At 36.3% G+C, this 25,010-nt stretch overlaps 3 protein-coding genes across 4 annotated transcripts; 1 reads left to right on the top strand and 2 right to left on the bottom strand.

The window, feature by feature from the left end:
• Positions 1 to 3,561: 3,561 nt before the first annotated feature.
• Positions 3,562 to 6,223, top strand: AGL26 (tRNA (cytidine(34)-2'-O)-methyltransferase). The gene is made up of 7 exons (XM_089615454.1): positions 3,562 to 3,837; positions 3,940 to 4,040; positions 4,414 to 4,482; positions 4,630 to 4,688; positions 4,821 to 4,881; positions 4,999 to 5,052; positions 5,820 to 6,223. The coding sequence occupies exons 1-7, from the start codon at positions 3,696 to 3,698 to the stop codon at positions 6,096 to 6,098; spliced, it is 765 nt and encodes a 254-aa protein (XP_089471580.1). The 5' UTR covers positions 3,562 to 3,695; the 3' UTR covers positions 6,099 to 6,223.
• Positions 6,224 to 6,285: 62 nt separating this feature from the next.
• Positions 6,286 to 11,573, bottom strand: LOC149394766 (protein gamma response 1). Of its 2 annotated transcripts, none has more exons than XM_089616035.1 (4): positions 11,393 to 11,573; positions 7,336 to 8,346; positions 6,913 to 7,259; positions 6,286 to 6,669 (listed from the first exon to the last, which is right to left on the bottom strand). In XM_089616035.1, exons 2-4 carry the CDS (start codon positions 8,324 to 8,326, stop codon positions 6,373 to 6,375), a joined length of 1,635 nt encoding a protein of 544 aa, XP_089472161.1. In that variant the 5' UTR covers positions 8,327 to 8,346; positions 11,393 to 11,573; the 3' UTR covers positions 6,286 to 6,372. The 2 variants fall into 2 exon arrangements, with proteins under 2 accessions (XP_089472161.1, XP_089472160.1); XM_089616034.1 differs by lacking the exon at positions 11,393 to 11,573 and adding an exon at positions 9,064 to 9,244.
• A 4,320-nt stretch (positions 11,574 to 15,893) lies between these two features.
• On the bottom strand, positions 15,894 to 17,130 carry LOC149394765 (uncharacterized). The gene has a single exon (XM_089615651.1). It carries the CDS (start codon positions 16,973 to 16,975, stop codon positions 16,052 to 16,054), a length of 924 nt encoding a protein of 307 aa, XP_089471777.1. The 5' UTR covers positions 16,976 to 17,130; the 3' UTR covers positions 15,894 to 16,051.
• Positions 17,131 to 25,010: the final 7,880 nt, after the last annotated feature.

Below are 25,010 nucleotides of genomic sequence, written 5' to 3'. Positions count from 1 at the left end.
GTTCATTCTCTTACGCAAATATTTGTTTCATTTTTTAACTAATGATGCCTGAGTAGAAATTCGTTACACACGGAGAATTGGAGTTTAATATCACAAAAAATAAATCTGGACAAAAATATCATTAAATTTTGTTTTTTTGGCACTTTTTTCATTCTTCCATGAAAAAAGTTTACATTTATATGTATGGCCGTAATTATGGTAGAATGGAAATAAAAATGACTAATTTTTGTCCAAATTTCAACATCCAATTCCCAAGGATAGCATGGGTGTTGCTAATTAAGCCGAAGCAAAGTCCAGTGTCCCTATTGACTGAATATTCGGAACGAAAAGTCGGTCGTTGAACACGGAATCTCCCGCCTTGCAAAACATGATTGACCGAACTCCAATCGGCCAACGGGCCCACAACGGCGAAGATGATCATCTCACTATTGACATACTACGCGGAGATGTTCGAGACTCCGAAACTAAGCCATCTCGGCTGCAACGACGGGTTCTAATTGCAAGACAGAGCTAAACTCCAAGTTTAGGAGGACTAAAGTGATTTTTTCGGGGGGGGGGACTAATTTGCAATTTTCAAGCTAAAAATAAGAAGAAGAAAAATTAAATTTGGGTAAAAAAGTGTAATTTTTTTTTTGAATGGGAGATTAAGAGTACCTTGGTGGGCCTGAGCTGGCTCCATCTCTGGCGGTTATGACTGTATGATAAACGGTCACGCAATCGTTGGATCCGCGAAAAGCCACCATGGCTTGTGATCCGACCATGCCGGTCCCGTTCGGGTTTCTAGCCCACGCGGCCAATCCCGTGGAAGCGGCTCTGAAAGCCACGTGGGCAATTTTAGCGGACGGAGCGTAGTTTCAATTAGAGGTGGACAAAACGGTTAACCGGTTAAACCAATAATCATGTTAGATGGTAAACGATTAACCATTAACTGTGCAAAACGGTTAAAAATTTAACCGGTAAATGTGGTTGTTTTTTTTTTTTTTTTTTAATAACTGATTGTTTTGGTTAACATCTATTTGTTTTTATTAAATGGTTGGTCAACCGCATTTAACCATTAAAATAATCGGTTAAAATTAAACGCTTGTTAATTTAACCAATATGAACAGTTAAAATTATCCGCTCGGTTAAATTTAACCAGTACGAACGGTTAAAATTATCCACTCCAATCTTTAGTTCCAATGAAGGCTGGCAAGCACGACGCCAGTATCAGTCCAGGGTGGGCTATAGCCCATTTTTCATTTTATTTTTTATTTTTTTATCCTCAAAATTTACAAATCAACCTCCCCTAAATTTTTCTTTTGCAAATTAGCCTCCCTAATAAAGATTCCTGGCTTCGTTTCTTGAAGGCAGGCTTGTAAGACCGGAAGATCTTTGTATGATCGAAACGTGAGCTTCTTCGAAAATTTGTAGTTTGAGCGTGTGATGTTAGGGTTTGAGGAATGCTAACAAGGATGAGTAAGAGTAGTAGTTGCTTTGGAATTGCATTATCCTTTGAGTTATTAATGGATCGTTTAACAAATTGGTATCTAATACCTGTGTTAGTGGCGTAGCTATATAGAAAAATAAGAGAAGTAATTCGTTCATAATGCTTTGAATTTTGTTGCTTTTTTTCTTTCTTTCTTTTTCTCTCCTAATGATGCTTTAGCTTTTGTTCATTTCCAATATCCTGCCATTTTTTTCAAATGTCCTAATAAGTCAAAATTAGTGTTAGAATTTAACCGTTATGTTTACTCTTGGTTTCAACTACTTGGGAAATATAGCTTCGAAGTAGATTTAGAAAGGTGAGAATTCTAGTTGTAGCTTCTCTTCGAAAAAAATAAATTGTATGCATAATTGAAATTAAAGCTAATAATTTGTCAAACATAGGAGGTTCAGTTGTGGGCATGGTCCAATTCAGTCTAAAAACAATCTCTGAATCAGAATCCATCGTTATAATTAATTTAGACGAATGAGACTTATTAAAAAAAAAAATTTGAATTGAATCAAAACATTTTAAACAAGGTTTTTTTTTTTTTTTTTTTTTTTTTATAGGAAAAAGCGCGTCTGATTTGATTTCATCTGTTTTAGTTTTTTTAATCAGTCTATTTAACAAATTTAACTAGAATTTCAATTATCTCAAATCTTAAGATTAATATACTAATAATTAAAATGTTTTAGCTCAAATTGTTCAAAACCACTAACTAAATATCTTACAAAATAGAAAATTTTAAGATCGGCCAGATCTGATCTATCGAGTTAAAATATTTATTACCTTTTTAATGTGCATTAAAACTTAACAATTATCACACCGGACTCAAATTTTATGGATAAAGATCGGTATTTAAAAGTAGACTAAATATTGTAGATCACATCACATTGACATAAGGTGGCAGAGCCTCCTGTATATGCAAATATGATGATATACAAAAATAACACTCATAATAATTTAGATACAAAAATAACATTCATAATAATTTAGTGTTGTAGAATTATACTTACGCTCTGAACTGCTGGGGAATAGAGTGATCGTGCTGATAACGTGTTATAAAATACAACTTATAGATTATTAAACAAAATATTATAAGTAATATATAATGCGAGACAAATGTGGATGTGATAGCTTGAGTGTATAAATAGCTAAAGAAAGATGAGAGGAAACAAGAGTGAATTTCTTATATCGGGATTTTACAAAGCGAGAAATATGCCTTTTATATGCAATGTTACATATGGTGAATATGACATGTGGTAAAAGTTATTTACAAGTGCAGATGGTAACTTGTACGAGTATGATAACTTGTATGAGTATCCCATCTCATTCATAACATATGCATAATTGAAATTAAAGCTAATAATTTGTCAAACATGGGGGGTTCAGTTGTGTGCATGGTCCAATTCGGTCTCAAAACAATCTCGGAATTAGGATTGATCGTTATAAACAATTAAGAGGAATGAAACCTATTAAAAAAATAAATTGAATTGAATCAAAACATTTTGAACGAGTCTTTTTTTTTTAGGAAAGAACGCGTCTGATTTGATGTTTTGTTTTTTTTAATCATTCTATTTAACAAATTTAACTAGAATTTCAGTTATCTCAAGTCTTAAGATTAATATACTAATAATTAAAATGTTTTAGCTCAAATTAAATATGTTCAAAACCACTAACTAAATATCTTACAAAATAGAAAATTTTAGGATCGGCCAGATATGATTTATTAAGTTAAAATATTTATTATCTTTTTAATGTGTATTAAAACTTTTGGATTGAGTTACGCTTACAATTACCACGTCGGGACTCAAATTTTATGGATAAAGATCGGTATTTTAATCCTTTTAACTTAAAAGTTGACTAATCTTAGCGTTTGGAGTTAGTTCTAATGTACCTACTCACTTGGTTACTATGTATCAAATGGAACTAACTAGTTATTACAATTTATGGGATCCATGTATTACGTCTTGAAATAAGGAATCAACAAGTGTTTTGCATGCCAAAGCAATTGCCAAGAGAGAAACAAATAGTGGTCAAGCAATATATAGTATTGAGCATAGACAAATTAATCTCTATCACAATGAAATGTGACGGTTCTCGAGGGCTTTTATGTAGAAATTTACGTGTTAAGTATGATTTAATTTCTAGATATATAAACTAATTAGAAAGTCGAGTTTGTAGTAGAGTCGAGTTTCGGTCTCTAGAGAGGATAAAGAAGACGAGACTGGTAATGGAATCGACCGCCATTAGAGCCCTCTCAAGTCCTCTCTCCCATTTTCGCTGCAAATCATTCTCTCCTCTCCTTCGCCGCTCTCTCCACAACTTTAACCCTCCGCGACGCAACACCTCTCTCTCTCCTCTCTGCTCTCTCTGTAATTTCTTCTCTCTCTCTCTCTCTATGAATATATGTATATGTATGTATATGTGTTTTTACAGTCACACTCACACACGCAATCGATTCGGTGAATTTTTAGCTGAAGGAGCCACAGAAAGCAGTCTTCCAAATGGAATCGGAAAAGCGCTTCCAAATGCCTCAAATCACAAGATTCTTCAAGTCGTTCTCGTCTCTCCTCAGGTTCCATCACAATACCCTCTTCTTTTTTTAATTATTAAATTAATATTTTGATGTTTTTTTCCTTTTGGATTGATTTGTGCTGTGAATTAGTATGGCAAGCTGTGTAAATTGAATGATATTGTTCATACCAATTGTATCACAGGTTCACAAGTTCTGTGTACAGAATATGTTTTTCTTTTCATTTGGAAAAAGAGGCAAAAATTATAAATAAATAAATTAATTAAAAAAAAAAAAGTTAAGGGAATGAGATGAAAAGAAGTCTCTTGTAAGATATTTTATAGTCTGCACTCATTAAGTCTAAATACTAGGGATTTGAATATAATTTTTTTTTTTTGGTGAATAGGATTAACCAAAATTTATCCTGTTTTTGCAGATTCCGGGGAATTCGGGTTGCATCGCTAGAACTTGCGCTGCATCGGCGGTTGGCCTACACTTAGTCGGGGTTGGTATCCGAGTTTAAAATTGAGATCTTTTCACCTTCATATGATAATTAATTTATCTTCCAATCAACAATAATAAGTAAATTAAAACCCTGCTTATTGATACTCTAGTTCTGACTTTTTTCTTCATGTTCTTTTTCCACTTTCAGCCGTTAGGATTTCAAATAGACGACACAAAGCTAAAACGGGCCGGTCTTGATTATTGGCCGTATCCTCAACATTTGTTTTGTTTATAATTATATGATAAAAATTATCATATAAAGATGCTATGAGCTCACTCTTGGATTTTTTTTTAAGCTAAACCTTATTTGTGGTTTCATCGCTTAACTCGTGCGCTTAGATATGTGGTCGTTAAAGTTCACGAGTCATGGGCAGAGTTCAAGCAATATCTCAGTCAACAGGTTTTGTCTTGTTTTTTCCTTTGGACTGAATATTCATATAATTTTTGGTTTTTTTTTTTCTATTTTTTTTTCGTTCGGCTTTTAAATGTTACATAAAGCTGTTTTATTTCGTGCTAGGATGGAGAAAAGCGGTTGCTGGCATTTACTAAACGAGGAACGAACATTCATTCGGTAAGTTCGCTCACTCACTAACATAGGAATAACAACTTTTAAAGATTCAAAATTTAATCCTTGATGTCTTATAATTTCTGTATGGAAATGTCCTTTTTAATTTTGTTTTTATCTAATTGTCAGTCATATCTTATGGCTATCAATATCCTGAATAGAGGAAAGAACAACAGAGATAGAGTTTATAAAGCTCCTCTATGGTTCTATATCACTTCAAAAGACGATTTTGAAAGAAGTTAAAAAAAATATGCGCCTATTCACAGATGTTCGATGCATTGCAATCTAAAGCTGAAGGAAAAGGCTGTAAAACAAGTTACTAGTTGGGTGCTCTAAGTGTTCTTGTAGAAAAGCTGTATGTGGTATTAAGATATTATTCCATTTTTTCCAATATAATAAAGTTCTTTCTCGATGTAACAAAGTGGATTATTTCATTTTCTACCCTAGATGTTGCAGTCGGAGATGGGTAGAAATTAAGTGCGACACTAGATCTTTAAGAGTAAATCTTAACGTGATTATTAGGGTTGTTTTTATCTCTCGCCGAACAAAACTTGCATTGGATCTTTCTTGGTCGGAAAACTCGAAACATACATTGTCCGACCACTCTTCAATCCTTAGTTCTCTCGTGTTTATCTTTGAGTCTCGTATCCTAATTCAATGACACCGAATTTTCGAAAATGTTTTGGAGAAACATCGTTGAAAACGGTTTTTGGTGTGCTTAGTACTACTAATTGGTGATTTATCTAACCGATTTGTGATGTCACTTTTTACAGGATTTCTCTTACAAACGAGGTGATTATCTCGTATTTGGTTCGGAAACTTCTGGACTTCCGGCCGAAGCCCTTGAAGACTGCAAAGGCGGATCTTTCGGTGGCGGGACCGTGAAAATTCCGATGGTCGAGACCTACGTAAGATGTCTTAATCTCTCGGTTAGCGTTGGAATAGCTCTGTACGAGGCTTGTAGACAGCTAGATTATCAGCAGTTTCAAATCCCTGCCGAAACTTGTAGTCACGGCGAAGAACAGTTTATCGCCGAAGATATTTTTGCTTGATACATTATTTTATTTGTGGATCAAACCCATGATTCTTACAAATGTTTCTGTTGCTTGTTGGGTAATTTCTTGATAGCTTTTGCATTCTTGTTATTGCCCAGATAAAATTATCATAAAATTGTTTCCCGGTTAATAACGTCATATATATCACTATTGATATCGATACGTGAATGCAAATGCTCAAGTAAGAATGAATTTATTTGATTAAATAAACTTCAAGAGCCGAAACGGAAGAAAGAACGAACCGAAAGTAGTCGAAAATAGGAAACTGAGATTACATTTCCGATTCGAACCCGATATTCCAAAAACCTTCGGGAGTCGAAGGAGGAACGTATTTATACCGATGCCTAGAGACGCCTTCGTGGTGTTCGCACCGGGCGGCGTAATTACCGTCTCTGCCCTCCTCGCCGCAAAGAACCGCGTCGTAGAACTTCTTGCATTGCTTGCATTCCACTCCTTTCAGATTTTCCCGCTCGGCTTTCTTTCGAACCGTCTCAACGTACTTGAACCCTCCTCTCTCTCCTCCTTCCTTGGCCGCCTCGACTACGATCATCGGATTCTTCTTCTTCGTCTGCAGATAAAGGTGGACATTTCGTCCGGTTAAAATTAATCGGTCAGTTAATTAACAATTTAACCATTTGTTTTGGTAAAAAAAATAACCAAGTGGTTATACCGCGGTCAACCAGCCATAAAAAAATATATTGAAACTAATGGTTAATTGATTAACCATTCTGAATAAGACGGTTAACCGGTTAAATTTTTTAACCATTTCGAACCATTTAAAATGGTTGAACCGGTTAACAATTTTGCCCACCTTTATCTGCGGATGATCGCTCACGTCCTGAGTCTCGTCATCATCGGAGGCATCGCCGGTCGGGTCTTCTCTCGCCACGGCTCCGGCGATGTTTACTCTCGCGTTTTCCAATGGGGTGTCGAGGAAATCGTCGTGCGGGTCCCGCCCGTTCTTGCCTTGGTGGGCCCGCGTGTCTCTCCAAAAAGACGAAGCCGGCCGTTTTGTCCCGACCAGAGTCGTGCCTTTGTTTTTCGTCGATGTTTGGCCTCGTTTTTCATCGTCCGAAGTTTTGCCGACGATGGTTTTGCTCTTTGTTTTGGACTTGTCGCACGAAGCCGGAGTAGTGTCTTGGTCTCTTTCTTCAAGATCTACAAGCAGCAAATGAAAAGGGTAAACTCTAAGAGGACAGGAAAAAAAAAATGAATGAAAAAAGAAAGAACTTACCGGGCGAAGTAATTTGAATCAGGTTATTCGTAAATGAATCGGAATCCTCTTGTGATTTAAGAGGGGATATCATATTTTCCTTGGAAAGACCGTACTGCGAGCACAGAAAATTGTACTGGGATTTAAGCCTTTTGAAAGCCTCGATCACTTCCTTTCTTTTCCTCTTCTCGGTCTGTAACTCTGCGGTTTTCGATTCAAACTCTTCGAGTGTCTTCTGATACAATTCCACTCCCTTTTGCACTTTCTCCAAAAGCACTTTCTTATCTCGCTCGCTCTCCTCCGAGCTATCAGCTTTCTGGAGCAAGCGAAGCTGACGAACAGTTTCTTCCGAGCATTCTAGTTTATCGGTCAGCGCTCGTCTCTCGTTTTCACTGCTCGCGATCTCCGAATCTCTCGACTCGATCTTCTTCAACAAATTTCCGGTCAATTCGTTTCCTTTGGCGACTTCTTCGGCCTTGGCTCTGATCGCCTCTTGGAGGGCTTTCACTTTTTTCTCGAGAACGTTCTTCCTCTCCTCGTTCTCTCTCAGCTGCTTGTCTTTCTCGACAATCGCCGAAAGCTTCATCTCGAGAAGCTGCACGAGATCGCCATGAAGTTTCAGTCCCTCGTCGACTTCCTTGGACTTCTTTCTCAAATCCGACTCGAGCTCGTCGACTCTGTTTTGGCGGCCCTCGATTCTGGTGAGCTCTTCGAGAGCCCGTTGCTTCTCAAGCTCGAGCCTTTCCACTCGGAGCATCATGGCTTCCTCTCTCTCCTTCCATTCTCCGTCCGAGGCTCTCTTCGCCTCCGAGTAAATCCGACGCAGGAGTTTCGATTTCGACTTGAAGTTCGGGTAGAGCTGGTTGCAGAATATGTACTCGATCTGAGCGATCCGGTCTTTCGCTTCCTGTATAGTCGCGACGAGTACGGTGCTAAGCTCAGATACGTACTTGACATCATCGTTCTCGGTCGGAGAGCCCACTTTCGGCAAGCTCTGAAGCTGACCCTCCATTCGGCACCGAAAAGACAGGGCTGTCAAAAGAACTCAAGTAATCAACATAAGGAAAAAAAAAAAAAAACCCAATAAAACGGAAATATTGGGAAAAGTGATATCTCAAGTCTCAACCAACGAAAAAAGATTGATTGGTAAAAATGAAATTTTGCTTAGTCCACTCCACTAAGCTATACATGGACAGGACGATTTTGAAGATTCGAAAAAAGCAAGTCTTCAGCAAAGGACTGTTTTGAGAATCATTTGTACGGGATATCCGATCAGAATCGCCGTGTTTAGTTTTTTATTTATTTTAGCTAATGCATAAATTGGGAAAAGAGAATTCTCAACCAGCGAACAAGAGAGTGGGAAAAATTAAATTTTTCCTAGCGATTCATGGACAGGACGATTTGAAGATCCAATTAAACGATGAAACGCAAGTCTTGAGCAAAGGACTATTTTGAGAATCATTTGTATAAGATATCCGATCAAAATCACTATGTTAAGTTTTTATTATTATTATTTATAATTAATCTATGAATAAGTTAGTTTTGTCTGAACGAAAGCGAAATCGAATCGCAACACAATCAGATCTCAGAGTGATAGAGAAACCGCAACTGAAATTGAGAGCATAGTCCAACAAAACGGTGCGCAGAGTAACGAATCGAGAAACTCGATGCCTAAATCAGACGGAGACGAACCAGCGAGAAAATGATAACGAGAGAGAGAGAGAGAGAGAGAGAGAGAGGAATCGTTACCAGGAGAATGGGACGGAAAAGAATCTGCGATGATGGTCGTACCAGAGCCGCTGGGAATTGGGGCTATAGCTTGTCGGAGAGAGAGAGAGAGAGAAACCGAGCGAGGGAGATTTTAAAAAACGAGGGAGTTTATGATTGGTGATAATATCGATAGAAATTGGCGCAAAAGTCCCCATGGTTTACCCATAATAGCACTTAAGTCCCAAGCTCTTTATATATATATATATATATATATATATATATATATATATATATATATATATATATATATATATATATATATCACTTAAGTCCGTAATCATTTTTAATATGTCACTCAAGTCCCAGGGTTTACCCTAAATAACACTAAAAGGGAGATTAAAAAAAGAGGGATTATTAGATATGTGATTGTTGCGAAATAACTCGCGCACGCAAGCGTACGTGTGTCGCTCAAGCAATATAGAATGTAAATTCAAGTATCGTACCCACAGAAACTAGTGAAACAGCGATTTCCTAAAACCTGATGCTAATTAATTCCAAATAAAATTAAGAAGATGTTTGTGGCAAGAATAATAATAAAACTAAGGCAGAGGAAAAGATACGAGTTTTGCAAGATGAGAAGATAGGGGTCACGACTTCACCAGAGCTAACTAGGTCGAGGGGTTTTCGGGTTTGAACAACAAATCTACTCCTATAAACGCTAATCTCACTCTATCGAGATTATTTACTAGCCTCTCTCGAGTGTTTTAGCAAACCTATGTAACTGACGGATTATTATCCTCTCGGCATCTAACCCTATCAAAACAATCACACGCAATGAAACAAGAGTTCAAACGATTACATAAATTGCCTAAATTTTCTAACCTAGGATCAACTATGAAGCCATGAATAGATGCACGATTATCAATTCTCTCTCGAGTAATAAACAATCCTAGATAACAATTCTAATGGTGATCAAGCACTAGAAAGCATTAAACATGATTCATGACAAGCAGTTAATAGATGGAGTAAACAAGCATAATCTAACCTAACACAACCCCCTTCCCATTGTCAACCCTAGCTACATCGTAACCCCATAGAAATCTAGCCGCTAAAGAAACCCATGACAATCAAAACACAAAGCAAAATAATCAAGAGCAATAAGATGAGCATGGAAAGTAAAAACGAATTCATATTGAAATGGGTACGAAGTTCAACAATATTTAAAAGTGCATAATAAAATAAAAGTAAGGGAAGAAGGAGAAACAATGGTTGTGAGTTCAAGTGAGTCGCCGGAGTAGTCGATTCCAACGAAGAACGCTCGCTCTCTCTAAGCAATGCTCTCTAAAACAACCTAAAAGCAATAAGGAAACTAAAAATAAAAGCAAAGATGTGTTTCTAGGTTACAAGAGTGGTTTATATAGGAACTAAGGTGATTTTCGGAGCTCAGATGGGCTTTTGATTGAGTTGATTTGGCCCAAAATCTTCAAAAACGGAAACAATTCACGCCAAAATCGAAGCCTCTCGCACCGCGCGAAACAAAGGTCGCGGCGCGAGGATGTTGTCTGGAGGACGTCGCGGCGCGAGAGGAAGAAGTCGCGGCGCGAGGAATGCTGCTGGAGGAGTTACGCCAAAGCCGAAAGAATGTCGCGGCGCGAGGATATATGGTCGCGGCGCAAGGTGCTCCAGAATTCTTCTTCTAATTCTTTTATGCTTCATTTTGACCCGTTTTTCGTCATAAACGCTTCCATTTGTCATCAAAAACTCCGAGTCCTCAATTAACACCATTTTTCCTGAAATATGTTGCATAAACTCACAATAACCGTTAAAAACACTTAAGGGCTAGCTTAATTCAAGTCAAATGAGGGCGGATTCGCACGTAAAATACGCGCTTATCAGTGATAATATTGATAATAATTGGCGCAAAAGAACCCTAAATTCTATTCTAGACCAAGGATTAAAATTCCGGGGGAACCGGACGGGAACCGGTCCGGTTCCCCCTTTTTTGAGCTACCCGGCATCGGAACCACCAAAACCAGAGTTTTCCGGTGGTTCCGGGAGAACCGGACCGGGATCCGGGTAGGAACCCGGTTCCCATCTCCCGGTCCGGTTCAGTTAAAAAAAAAACCCGGGTATAAATACCCGGTTTCCTCTTCAAAAAACACAATTCACGTCGGTTTGAGGAGCTTCCATTTCCGCCGCGAGCTAGATGTTTTTTTCCCAGATCCCGCCCGGATCCCGCCAAACCGCCACCTTCCCGACGCAGCCACAGCCATTTTCTCCCAGATCCCGTCGGTTCCCGGATTTCCCGGTGAGCTTCCCGGATTGAAGAAGATGAACGACAGGAAGGAGAAGAAGAAAAGGAACTTACCCACAACTCCGGCCTCTCTCACGGTCGTCGGTCTCTCACTTACTCTCTCGGACTTTCTCGCTCTTTCTCTCTCTCATAAAATCGCTCAAAATGAGCTCTGTTTCTTTTGTTCTTTTTTTTTTCCTTCTTCCTGCGTGTTTTGGGTTGTCTCAATGTGTTCCCATTTTGTTCCCACGTTGATAAGGTTAAATGAACTTATCTCATTTATTTCCCATGTTGACAAGTCAAAGGAATACTTTAGAAAGCTTAAAATATGACTAATTCCTACTACATCCTTACTTTACTTTGCTTTTCTAGTATTCTACCACAACAACTTTTCTTTGTTGCAATTTGGTCCATTTTTCCTCAATGCTCACCACTTCGTCCATAATTAAATGGAAACGATTTAGAAAATAAATCGAGATAATTTCTTGTTGATTCTAATTTATTTTGAATATATTTAAGGTGTTTCGAAAATTATTCTCACTCTCGAGACTCTTCTTAGTACTCGAGGACTCACCGAAAATATTATTCGGGAAATTAAAATCATTCGAGTCTAACTCCAAATTCTCAACTCATTCTGAAATCTGTAATTGACCTTAAATATTTATTTTCTAAATCTAGGACCATTTCACGCTCTAGTGAAATTATAATTTGCAACAATACTCAATTCAAGGAAAAAAAACCCGTTCATTGATTCCAACGTTCATAAGACGAGTTACACAAAAATGCCTTACTTTACATGCGCATTGTTACCAATGCAAACAGGGTTAGCCCTATCAAAAGAGCAGTGTCCTAAGACACCTCAAGAAGTGGAGGATACGAGTCGAATTGAACAATAGTATTTGGTGGATTGTGTTGAACTTTATCATTTTGGTTATTAAACTTACTTTTTGTTGTGTTTGTAATTTCGTATTGTGTTGAAACATTCTACACTATTTTTAATTTTATAAATTTTATCCTACGTACTCTGTATGTTTTTTTGTATATTTCTTTTCTGAATTCCCCTCGGTAAATACGGTATTTGACGGTATTCTTCTACGGTAACGGTAAGTTCAATGGTACCGGTTTCCTTTTTTTCTCGTTTCCCCTGGTATTCCATTACGGTACGGGGGGTTACCAGTAAATTCGAAGGCTCGGAACGGTAACGGTAACGGTATTTCGATCCTTATTCTAGACTACGTCCCATTAGCATTAATAACATAAATATATTTACTAAGTAAAATATAAGTAAAATATGATTGATTGTGTTTACTAAGAGATGAGAAATACATAGTACGTGAAATAATAATGATATGGGATCGACCAAGTCAATCGTGCAAAATAGATTTTAATTTTTTAGAATTGTCGACTCGTTCCTCTTTATTCTAATGCAAAAATTTCAATAGAGGGTCCAAATCACCCATGTATCATATTTAAATTTAAATAATTAAACCCCTAACTATGAAAAATTTACTTAATAATATTAATCTTTTAAGAAATAAGAGATTCAAATAAAAGCCTTATGTTAATTTCTTTTACTTTTGAATTCAACGATGGAAACTTTGAAATTTTTTCACGAATTTTAAAGTTAGAGAGGATAAATACCCTAAATAAAGAGTAGTCTCTAAAATAAAGAGGATGAAAGGCTAATGAAGGAATGGTTTGTGATTTGAGAGATGACTAGTGAGTGGTTTCTATTAGATATGATGAAAGGCTAATGAAAAAAAAGTTCCTGATTTTTGAAAATGATAAGATGAGATTCCTTTCCTTTATGTATCTGTTTCTATTTTTATTGCATTTTAGGTGTATAATTTGTTTCATTTAACTAAGAGGTTAGTGACGCAAACAAAATTCATTACAAGGTCGTCAATCCAAATCCAAAGCCTCCAATTTTAGATAGTATTATATTCATTGATGATAAGATTAGAGACTTGAACTGTGTCACCAAAAAAAAAAAAAAATCATTCATAGAAAAATCATATAAAGGAAAAAAAAAACTCATTCATAGAGCAACCATTTATAACCTTCTTTAAGTGTTATATTTTAAAAATAATGGTTATTATAAATCCTTGTAAAAATAATCTTTTTCAAACGGAAAAAAAATCATTTTTTTTTCTAAATGAAATTGTGAACAATATATAAGTTGAATATAGCTCAAAACATTAAATAATTTCTTAAAAAAGACTTTAAACATCAAGGAAAATAATTTTTTTTTTGACAACTCAAATAATACTAGTTTTTGTAATAAAAATAGGCTGTTTTCGTGATAAACTATATAAAATAGCTACTTTAGTCAATTTCCACAATTTATATAGTCGTTATTTTAAGGGAAACCTTCAAGCCCATTTTTTTTTTTAATATAAATCTGAAAATATGTGACCTCAAGTATGCAACTTCGCATGATGGAACGAACCGAAGCAAAAAAAAAAAATAAGATGAGCACGTGAAGTCTGTCCAATAGAGTTAAAGTATAGCTTATATTCGAGTTCTATGTTTGGAAACTGCAGAAAGAAAAAAAAAAGCGAGTAATACTCGAATTCGACTAGGAGTAGGACTAGAAGAAAAGAAAGTATATAAAACCATATCTTACCCAAAAATAAAAATAAAAATAAAATGCTAAACAAACCCTGCGGAGAAGCTATTATGGAAGTTGCGACCGACGATAATATTTTGACGGAAATTTTTCTCCGATTGCCTGACGCGCGATCTGTAATTCAGACCAGCCTGGTTTGCAAGCGTTGGAATTCTCTGCTTCTTCTCAAAGGCAACGATGAATATTTCAGAAACAGGTTCGTCGAATTCCACCGAAACACTCCCAAGCGCTCCGAGCTTCTCTTCAACGTCTCTAAGGCGGCGGAGGGAGATTTCCACCGGCTTCCTCTGTCGGAATCGGAGGCCGTGCCTTGCGACCTAAGCTTTGTCCCGCCGCTGGAGACCGTACCGGTGGGTCCCGGTATGCACGATCGCGTGATCTTATTGGCCACTTGCGATGACTTGGCGCTCTTGTCTCGCGGAAGAGACAAACTCTTCGTCTGCAATTTGGTCACCAAGCAATGCCTCGCACTCCCCGAAGTCCCGAGACTCAATTTCCCTTTCTGGCAATACCCCGGCTCTTCCGGGTACGCCGTGGCGTCCGATGATCGACGCAGCTTCAAAGTCGCGATCGTTTTCGCGGCTCAGTTCGACACGGACGGTCGCTACTTCTTCTGCGCTCGTGTTTTCGATCCCGAGACTGGCCAGTGGAGACTAAGCAGTTTCTCTCTTCCCTTTCCGCACCCGCCGCGGCACATTTATTTATCGTTGCGATTCCAAGTTGTCGTCGTCGGAGGGGTTTTGTATTGGTTGGACGGCGTCGAGAAGCTTTACGGCCTCGCGTCGCTAGACCCGTTTGGTGTCGTTGACAGGTTTGGCATTAAACGACGTCTTATTCCTCTCCCCGAACGCCTCAGGGAGATCAACGTCTTCATGCGAGGCTTCAAGGACAAGTTCCGTCTCGGGGCCGTCTTTGGACGCCTCAGGATGTCCCAATTGACGACGAACGACTCTCGAAGGTTTGAGCTTTCGATTTGGGAGCTGAGCAGCGACGAAAGCTCGTGGGCGTTGGTCCACGAGGCTGCTCTGGAGAACGATGCGACCGAGAGCTTGTTCTTCGTTCTCGCCTTCCATCCGAGCGACAAGAACGTGATCTTCCTAGTGCGTGGCAGAGAAATCTTTCGTTACGATATCGTCAGAGACGAGCACGAGAGGGTGTCGAAGTTTCCGGCTCCGAATGGCTGCGAATTCAACGAAGAAAACGTAGCTAAATATTTGAATGTCTTCACTGTTGTGCACTCGACTTGGCCAACACATCCGAATTCTGTGCTTCAAACATCTTTCATGTTGAGATGAGATGCTTTCTCATCCTCTTAACGATTATATGATTTGTTATTAGAGATGTCATAATCATCCAACAGTTTTTAATATAAATAAATTTATTTTGTCTTTGTTTACAACTAAATTAGCTAAGATGTGAAAGTAATCCGTAAATGCAAGGGCAAGAGCATGTAGATAATCATTCCACATTTAGAATGTCAGTATATACTTAAAGCATAATAAAGAATTCGGAAAGAAAAAAAAATTGAGATTATCCCGCATGTAGATAGTCATACGAGAAGAGTTGGCTACAAAATGCGTTTATATTAAGAATTAATGACATTTTTAGTCCCTGGACTATGTCGTGTGTAACAACTTGGTCCTTCGGCGAAAAAAGCTGTAGCATCGATACCTGGTGAATGTGAGAAAATCACGATTGATCCTTCTGTCAAATTTATCGTCTATTTAGACAGAAATGTGCTGACGTGGCTTGATCGACTAGGGTAGTTACCATTTTGCCCATGTTTTAATGGTTTTCCTCTTCTTTTTATATGTTTTCCCTCTTTCTAATTGTTTGGTTTAGTCATTAACGTGTTTGAATTGAACCAGACACAGTGTGCCATTTTCATGGAGATCTAAAGTCTAAACAATGAGATCATATTCGAAATCAAAACTCAGAACTACCTGGAATTATATATCTCAAACAAGAATAAAAATATCCTCAAGCTTAAAATCAAACTCAGATCATATACAGTCCAATTGTATATGATCTCAAATTCAATGATAAACTCTGTAATTCAGAAACTAAATTTCCCTAAAAAAAAAAAAAAGTTTAAGAAACTGGAATCAGTATTTCCCTCTCAAAGAATGCCACTTCAATTTCAGTTGAAACCACAAGGGAGGCGATCCGAGGACGCCTCTGTTCAGCCTCGGATCGAAAACATCGAAGTTTGCTTTCCTCAGCCCGTCCAGCGCCGCCTGCGCCGCCACCGCTGGCAACAAAACCGGGCGAGCCTCCGCCGGAACGGTCGGAGCCAAATCTCTTGCCCTCCTCAGGTGATCTCCGGCCACCGAGGCCATCTCGAACACAGCGTCGGAGAGACTTTCCCGACGATCGTTCAGACTCGGACCTAACCCTAACCCTAGGCCGTGCTTCTCGGCGACCTCGAGAGGGAGATAGAATCGCTCTCGGCCCCGGCTCGCGTGGTAAGGAATAGATCGGAGGAGAAGGAGGAGCGAGCTCGCTTTTCCGATGTGCGACGCGGCGTGGTCCGCGGGGGCAGAGGCGATTCCGGCGGCCTGGAGAGTGGCGTAGAGGAGACTGGAGGCGGTTTGCTCGCCGTACTTCTCCAGATTGTCGATTCGCCGGGGAACCTCGTCCGGTCCTCTGTTCGCGTCTCCGATCCGAGCCTCGACGGAGCGTCTGAGCCAGGCCTTGGCGGTGGTGGTCTTGAGGTGGCCGGAGGCCACGGAGGCGGAGAGAGCGATCGCGGCGGGGTGGTCGATCGGCTTGGAGGAGGAGAAGATCTTGTCGAGCGCGTCGCGCCACCAGAGGAGTCGCATGAGGCCGATTTGGGGATCGGAAGCGACGTCCATGGCTTCGGCGACCTCGACGTTGAAGGCGTAGATCGCGAAAGCGGCTATTCTCGTCGCCGGAGATGGAAGCTCGAGGAGGCAGAGGTAGTGGTGGTAGTCGTAGCTCCGGACCTGGTTCACGCAGTGAGAGAACGCCGCGCTCACCGCCGCTCGAGATTTCGAACCAACGTTCATCGGAATTTTGTGAACTGAGAAATGAGAACGTTGAGAGAGCTCCGATGAAAGCCCTTATTCCTGGAAGTGAATTCAGTGAGAGGTGCGAATGAAGATATTTGGGCTAAGCCCAGGACAGTCCGCTCCGGAAAAAAAGAGGAGACGTGGAAATTACTTAACTACCCTAGTCGATCAAGCCACGTCAGCACATTTCTGTCTAAATAGACGATAAATTTGACAGAAGGATCAATCGTGATTTTCTCACATTCACCAGGTATCGATGCTACAACTTTTTTCGCCGAAGGACCAAGTTGTTACACACGACATAGTCCAGGGACTAAAAATGTCATTAATTCTTATATTAACTCAAGCAAATGAGTCCATAAGAAAAAAAAACAACATAAATTGAGTGTGACATTAACTTCATCTAAAAACACACCGGTACTATTAAAGAAATAAGTATAAACCATCTTAAACATGTCTATAAGAAAAGAAAAAAAAAACCCCTAGATATTGAGTTTGATAGTAACTTCATCTAAAAACACACTCGTTCACTCTTCATTAGCCTCGTTGCTACTGGAAGACTCTCAAACCCACTCGTCGAAGCCTGAAATACAATTGAAACATCATAAAATATAATCTCTTTTAAGAAATCAAACAAGGTAAAGAAAAAAAAATGAACCACTTATTACTTTGATCCAGAACGTCAAGAGGATGATCGTCATACATAACATTAAAAAATAATATAAAAAAAAATTGTATTTTAGACAACGCTAAAAGTCGCCATTGCCTAAAATACAACAAATATTACTATAAATGTTTAGATAACATAGCATACACAAACATGTTGAGATAGATTAAAACTAGACTTACAAAGAGTAAGCAATAAAAATAAGAGTGTGTGAGAATGACTAATTATCCTTAGAATGTTGACATAATTCAATAACTTTTAGCTAAAGTTTCAAAAAAATTTACCGTAATTGACTAAAATATAACTAATAATACTATGAATGTTTAGATAACATAACATACGAAGACATGTTGAGATAGATTATTAACTTTAAACTAGATTTACAGAGAGTGAGCAATCAAATAAGAGTGTGAAAATGATTACTAATCCTTAAAATGTTTAGATAATTTAATAAGTTTTACCTTAAGTTTTAAAACTTACAAAGAGAGAGAGAGAGAGGGGGCAGAGAAGAGTAATTAGATTAGAGGAGTATGAGAATGTGATTTTTATCACTAAAATGATTGAAAAATCCCTTATAAGTTTTGGAATGCATGAAGTTTGCATTTGACCATCTAGTGTACATGATAGGATAGTTAATAACTTTGGATGATCGACGCAGCTTCAAAGTCAAGGGGATGATCGTCATACATAACATTAAAAAATAATATAAAAAAACATTGTATTTTAGACAACGCTAAAAGTCGCCATTGCCTAAAATACAACAAATATTACTATAAATGTTTAGATAACATAGCATACACAAACATTTTGAGATAGATTGAAACTAGACTTACAAAGAGTAAGCAATAAAAATAAGAGTGTGTGAGAATGACTAATTATCCTTAAAATGTTGACATAATTCAATAACTTTTAGCTAAAGTTTCAAAAAAATTTACCGTCATTGCCTAAAATATAACTAATAATACTATGAATGTTTAGATAACATAACATACGAAGAAATGTTGAGATAGATTATTAACTTTAAACTAGATTTACAGAGAGTGAGCAATCAAATAAGAGTGTGAAAATGATTACTAATCCTTAAAATATTTAGATAATTTAATAAGTTTTACCTTAAGTTTTAAAACTTACAAAGAGAGAGAGAGAGAGAGAGAGAGAGAGAGAGAGAGAGAGAGAGAGGGCAGAGAGGAGCAATCAGATTAGAGGAGTGTGAGAATGTGATTTTTATCACTAAAATGATTGAAAAATCTCTTATGAGTTTCGGAATACATGAAGTTTGCATTTGACCATCTAGTGTGCATGATAGGATAGTTAATAACTTTGGATGATCGACGCAGCTTCAAAGTCAAGGGGATGATCGTCATACATAACATTAAAAAATAATATAAAAAAACATTGTATTTTAGACAACGCTAAAAGTCGCCATTGCCTAGTATACAACAAATATTACTATAAATGTTTAGAAAACATAGCATACACAAACATGTTGAGATAGATTAAAACTAGACTTACAAAAAGAGTAAGCAATAAAAATAAGAGTGTGAGATAATGACTAATTATCCTTAAAATGTTGACATAATTCAATAACTTTTAGCTAAAGTTTCAAAAAAAAATTACCGCCATTGCCTAAAATATAACTAATAATACTATGAATGTTTGGATAACATAACATACGAAGACATGTTGAGATAGATTATTAACTTTAAACTAGATTTACAGAGAGTGAGCAATCAAATAAGAGTGTGAAAATGATTACTAATCCTTAAAATGTTTAGATAATTTAATAAGTTTTACCTTAAGTTTTAAAACTTACATAGAGAGAGAGAGAGAGAGAGGAGTGTGAGAATGTGATTTTTATCACTAAAATGATTGAAAAATCCCTTATAAGTTTTGGAATGCATGAAGTTTGCATTTGACCATCTAGTGTGCATGATAGGATAGTTAATAACTTTGGATGATCGACGCAGCTTCAAAGTCAAGGGGATGATCGTCATACATAACATTAAAAAATAATATAAAAAAACATTGTATTTTAGACAACTCTAAAAGTCGTCATTGCCTAAAATACAACAAATATTACTATAAATGTTTAGATAACATAGCATACACAAACATGTTGAGATAGATTAAAACTAGACTTACAAAGAGTAACAATAAAAATAAGAGTGTGTGAGAATGACTAATTATCCTTAAAATGTTGACATAATTCAATAACTTTTAGCTAAAGTTTCAAAAAAATTTACCGTCATTGTCTAAAATATAACTAATAATACTATGAATAATTAGATAACATAACATACGAAGACATGTTGAGATAGATTATTAACTTTAAACTAGATTTACAGAGAGTGAGCAATCAAATAAGAGTGTGAAAATGATTACTAATCCTTAAAATGTTTAGATAAATAGGATAGTTAATAACTTTGAATGATCGACGCAGCTTCAAAGTCAAGGGGATGATCGTCATATATAACATTAAAAAATAATATAATAAAACATTGTATTTTAGACAACTCTAAAAGTCGCCATTGCCTAAAATACAACAAATATTACTATAAATGTTTAGATAACATAGCATACACAAACATGTTGAGATAGATTAAAACTAGAATTACAAAGAGTAAGCAATAAAAATAAGAGTGTGTGAGAATGACTAATTATCCTTAAAATGTTGACAAAATTCAATAACTTTTAGCTAAAGTTTCAAAAAAATTTACCGTCATTGTCTAAAATATAACTAATAATACTATGAATGTTTAGATAACATAACATACGAAGACATGTTGAGATAGATTATTAACTTTAAACTAGATTTACAGAGAGTGAGCAATCAAATAAGAGTGTGAAAATGATTACTAATCCTTAAAATGTTTAGATAATTTAATAAGTTTTACCTTAAGTTTTAAAACTTACAAAGAGAGAGAGAGAGAGAGAGGGGGGGCAGAGAGGAGCAATCAGATTAGAGGAGTGTGAGAATGTGATTTTTATTACTAAAACGATTGAAAAATCCCTTATAAGTTTTGGAATGCATGAAGTTTGCATTTGACCATCTAGTGTGCATGATAGGATAGATAATAACTTTGGATGATCGACGCAGCTTCAAAGTCGCAATCGAATTCGCCACTCGATTCGACGCGAAAAGTTACTACTTGTTCTACTCGCGCGTCTTTGATCCCGAGACCGACCAGTGGAGACTAACCGGTTTCTCTATTCCTTTTGCGTACCCTCCGCGACACACTTTTCTATCGTCCTGCTTCCAAGTTTTCGTCATCGGAGGGGTTTTGTATTGGTTGGATGGTGTCGAGAAGGTTTACAGCCTCGCGTCGGTAGATCCGTTCGGCATCATTGATGGGTTTGGCGTTAAATGATGTCTTATACCTCTCCCCGAACACCTCACAGAGATCAACGTCCACATGCGAGGATTTAAGGACAAGTTCCGTCTCGGGATGCCTCAGGATGTCCCAATTGACGATGAACGACTGTAGAATGTTTGAGCTTTTGATTTGGGAGCTGAGCAGCGATGAAAGCTCGTGGGTGTCGGTCCACGAGGCTGGTCTTGAGAACGATGCGACCGAGAGCTTGTTCTTCGTTCTCGCCTTACATCCGAGCGATAAGAGCGTGATCTTCCTAGTGCGCGGCAGAGAAGTCTTTCGCTACGATATCGTCAAAGACGAGTACGGGAGAGTGTCGAAGTTTCTGGCTCCGAATGTCTGCAAATTCAGTGAAGAAAACGTGGCAAAATATTTGAATGTCTTAACTGTTGTGCACTCGGCTTGGCCAACACCTCCGACTTCTGTACTTCAAACATCTTTCATGTTCAGATGAGATGCCATGCCTCACTTTTCATTACTGGTCTTTTTTTTCTCATCCTCTTAACAATTATATGATTTGTTATTAGATATGTCATAATCATCCAACAATTTTTAAGAGAAATAAATTTATTATATATTTGTTTACAACTAAATCAGATAAGATGTGAAAGTTATTGAAGTGGGATAGTCCCACATTGGTTGTGTGTGTGAATGGACATGTGTTTATATATAGTTGAGCCTCTCCACTTAGTACCAATTCAGTTTTAGATGGAATTTGATATGGTATCAGAGCCTTGTACATTCACCCAACTTGAATTTGGCCCGACCCATGCGAAGCGTGAGGGGGATTGTTACTCGGCCTGATCACGCTACACGTGAGGGAGAGTATTGAAGTGGGATAGTCTCACATTGGTTGTGTGTGTGAATGAACATGTTTTTATATATATCGGTTGAACCTCTCCACTTGACAACAATTGGTTTTAAGATGGAATTCGACAAAAGTAATCCGTAAATGCAAGAGCAAGAGCATGTAGATAGACATCCCACATTTAGAATGCCAGTATATACTTAGAGCATAATAAAGAATTTGGGAAGAGTAAAAAAAATTGAGATTATCCCAGTAGATAATCATCTGAGAATAGTTGGCTACAAAATATGTATTATATTAAGTTAAGCAAATAAGTCCATAAGAAAAAAAAAACTTAAATTGAGTGTGACATTAACTTCATCTAAAAACACACTATTACTATTAAAGAAATAAGTATAAACCATCTTAAATAAGTCCATAAGAAAAAAAAAAAAAAAAAAAAAAAAAAACAACTCCTATATATTGAGTTTGATAGGAACTTCATCTAAAAACACACCACTATTAAAGAAAAAAAATGAACCACTTATTACTTTGATCCGGAACGTCAAGGGGATGATCGTCATACATAACATTAAAAAATAATATAAAAAAACATTGTATTTTAGACAATGCTAAAAGTCGCCATTGCCTAAAATACAACAAATATTACTATAAATGTTTAGATAACATATATAGCTTACACAAATATGTTGAGATAGATTAAAACTAGACTTACAAAGAGTGAGTAATAAAAATAAGAGTGTGTGAGAATGACTAATTATCCTTAAAATGTTGACATAATTCAATAACTTTTAGTTAAAGTTTAAAAAAAAATTACCGTCATTGTCTAAAATATAACAAATAATACTATGAATGTATAGATAACATAACATACGAAGACATGCTGAGATAGTTGAATAACTTTAAACTAGATATACAGAGAGTGAGCAATCATATAAGAGTGTGAAAATGACTACTGATCCATAAAATCATTTTCATTCTCGAGTACTAGCCACAATAATCTTTTAAGGGTTGCAAATTGGTCCTTATTTCACCGAAGCATTTTCTCCTCATAATAAATAAATTGTACATTTTGGTGCATGGCCTTCGTCTTATTTTTTCAAAAAATATAGGGAGTTTTCCAAAACTAGGAGTAAAAAAAATGCAAATGACTTTTTTGGACTTTTTTTTTAAAAGGTCACAAATAGGACCTCTGACACTTTTTTCATTTATGTAATTACCATTATATCTTTATTTATTTACTTTTTGTAAATATCAATGTCTCATGGACCCTACTCTCACCTACTCCACTCTCTCTCTATTATTTGTCCTTATATGTTATAATAAAATACACATAAATAATTAATAAAATAGACACATTTTTTTATCACGAAATTCTGAGAATTCTAAGAATTCGTGACGTATTTATCACGAAAATTGGGAATTCGTGACCTTTATGTCACGAAAAAATTAGAATTTCGTGACACTTTGATAGAATTTAATGATAAAACTCTTGTTTATTTCATTAAATACGGCGTAAAGGACCAATGGTTATTATAAATATAAAAATAAAAATTTGAAAATAATAATGTACACACATAAATAATTAATAAAATAGATACATTTTTTTTTATTTTTATAAAATTAGTTTTTAATAAATAATTAATAAAATAGACACATTTTTTATTTTTTAAAATAATTTTGTGTTAATTTTCATGAAAATAATAAAGTACTAACATAAATAATTAATAAAATAGACACATTTTTTATTTTTATGAAATTAGTTCGATTTAATTTACATGAAAATAATAAAGTGCACAAATAAATGATTAATAAAACAGATAATTTTTTTTTATTTTTATGAAATTAGTTCGATTTAATTTCCATGAAAATAATAAAGTGCACAAATAAATGATTAATAAAACATACGAATTTTTTTATTTATTTATATGAAATAATAACACGAAACAATAAGATTTCGTGACTTTCATGTAACGAACCACATGGATTCGTGACTTTTCTGTCACGAAAAATGGGGATTTCGTGACGTTTCTATCTCGAAAAATTGGGATTTCGTGACTTTCCTCTCATGAAACATTGAGATTTCGTGACTTATCTGTCACGAAACAAAGCTCTTTAAGTCACGAAACAGTACGTTTTCGTGACATACCAGTCACGAAATGGGATACTTTGATGGAATTTAATGAAAAATCTCTCTTTTATTTTATTAAATACGTCTTAGGTGACCAATATTTGTTATAAATATAAAAATAAAAAATTTGAAAAAATACATAGTTAGTCAAGCTTTACTTGCCTAGAAGATATTGAGGAACTAATGTGTCTTGTATTGTGAAGTGTGGTTGACATACATTTATTTGTCCCATTTCATCATTTCAAATTAATGGGACAAAGTGTCAAGTAGTCTAAAACAAATGAACATATGCAAATGAGATTTACTGTCATGTCAAAGGAACAAATTATTTCAAACGAAAGTGTATAAGAAAGACCTTATTTCGTGACCATCTTGTCACCAAATCTTCCAATTTCGTGACAAAATGATCATGAAATCCATTATATTTGTGACCAAGTGGTCGCAAAATACATTATTTTCGTGATCAAGTGGTCACGAAAGTTCAATCTTTCGTGACCAAAAAGTCACCGAAGTCCAATTTTTGTGACATGTTTCTCACGAAACAAATGTATTTCGTGACCTTTTTGTCAAATTTTTATGACTTGTTTGTACTTCAAATATTTAAGTACAAATTTACCCGAAAATAGTTGTTTTCAAAGTGGCAGAAGAGTGGCGTTGGGATCATGATGTTATGTCTTACAAAGTTTTGTTCAAACATTTATTCGTCTAATGTTATCATTTTAAAATTTACATAAATAGATATAGTCTAAACTCATAAACTAACAACACTAATACATGAATTATCAATAAATTCTCACATTAAAGATAAGTTAGAGGAGAAAACGACATGTCGGACGACATGACGTTAAACCTCGTTAACTTATAATCATATGTTTCGACTACTTGACATTCTTTTCCCCTAAGACCTAAGACGTATTTAATGAAATAAAATAGAGATTTCTCATTAAATTTCATAAAAGTATCCAATTTCGTGACTGAAATGTCATAAAAACGTACTGTTTCATAACTTGAAAAGTTTGTTTCGTGACACATACGTCACAAAATTCCAAATTCTC

This window comes from Urtica dioica, chromosome 5 (assembly GCF_054948205.1).
Source record: "Urtica dioica subsp. dioica isolate 48M chromosome 5, U.dioica_male_clone48M_v1_H2, whole genome shotgun sequence".
Lineage (NCBI taxonomy): Eukaryota > Viridiplantae > Streptophyta > Magnoliopsida > Rosales > Urticaceae > Urtica > Urtica dioica.
This window is presented reverse-complemented; position numbering and strand designations above follow the sequence as displayed.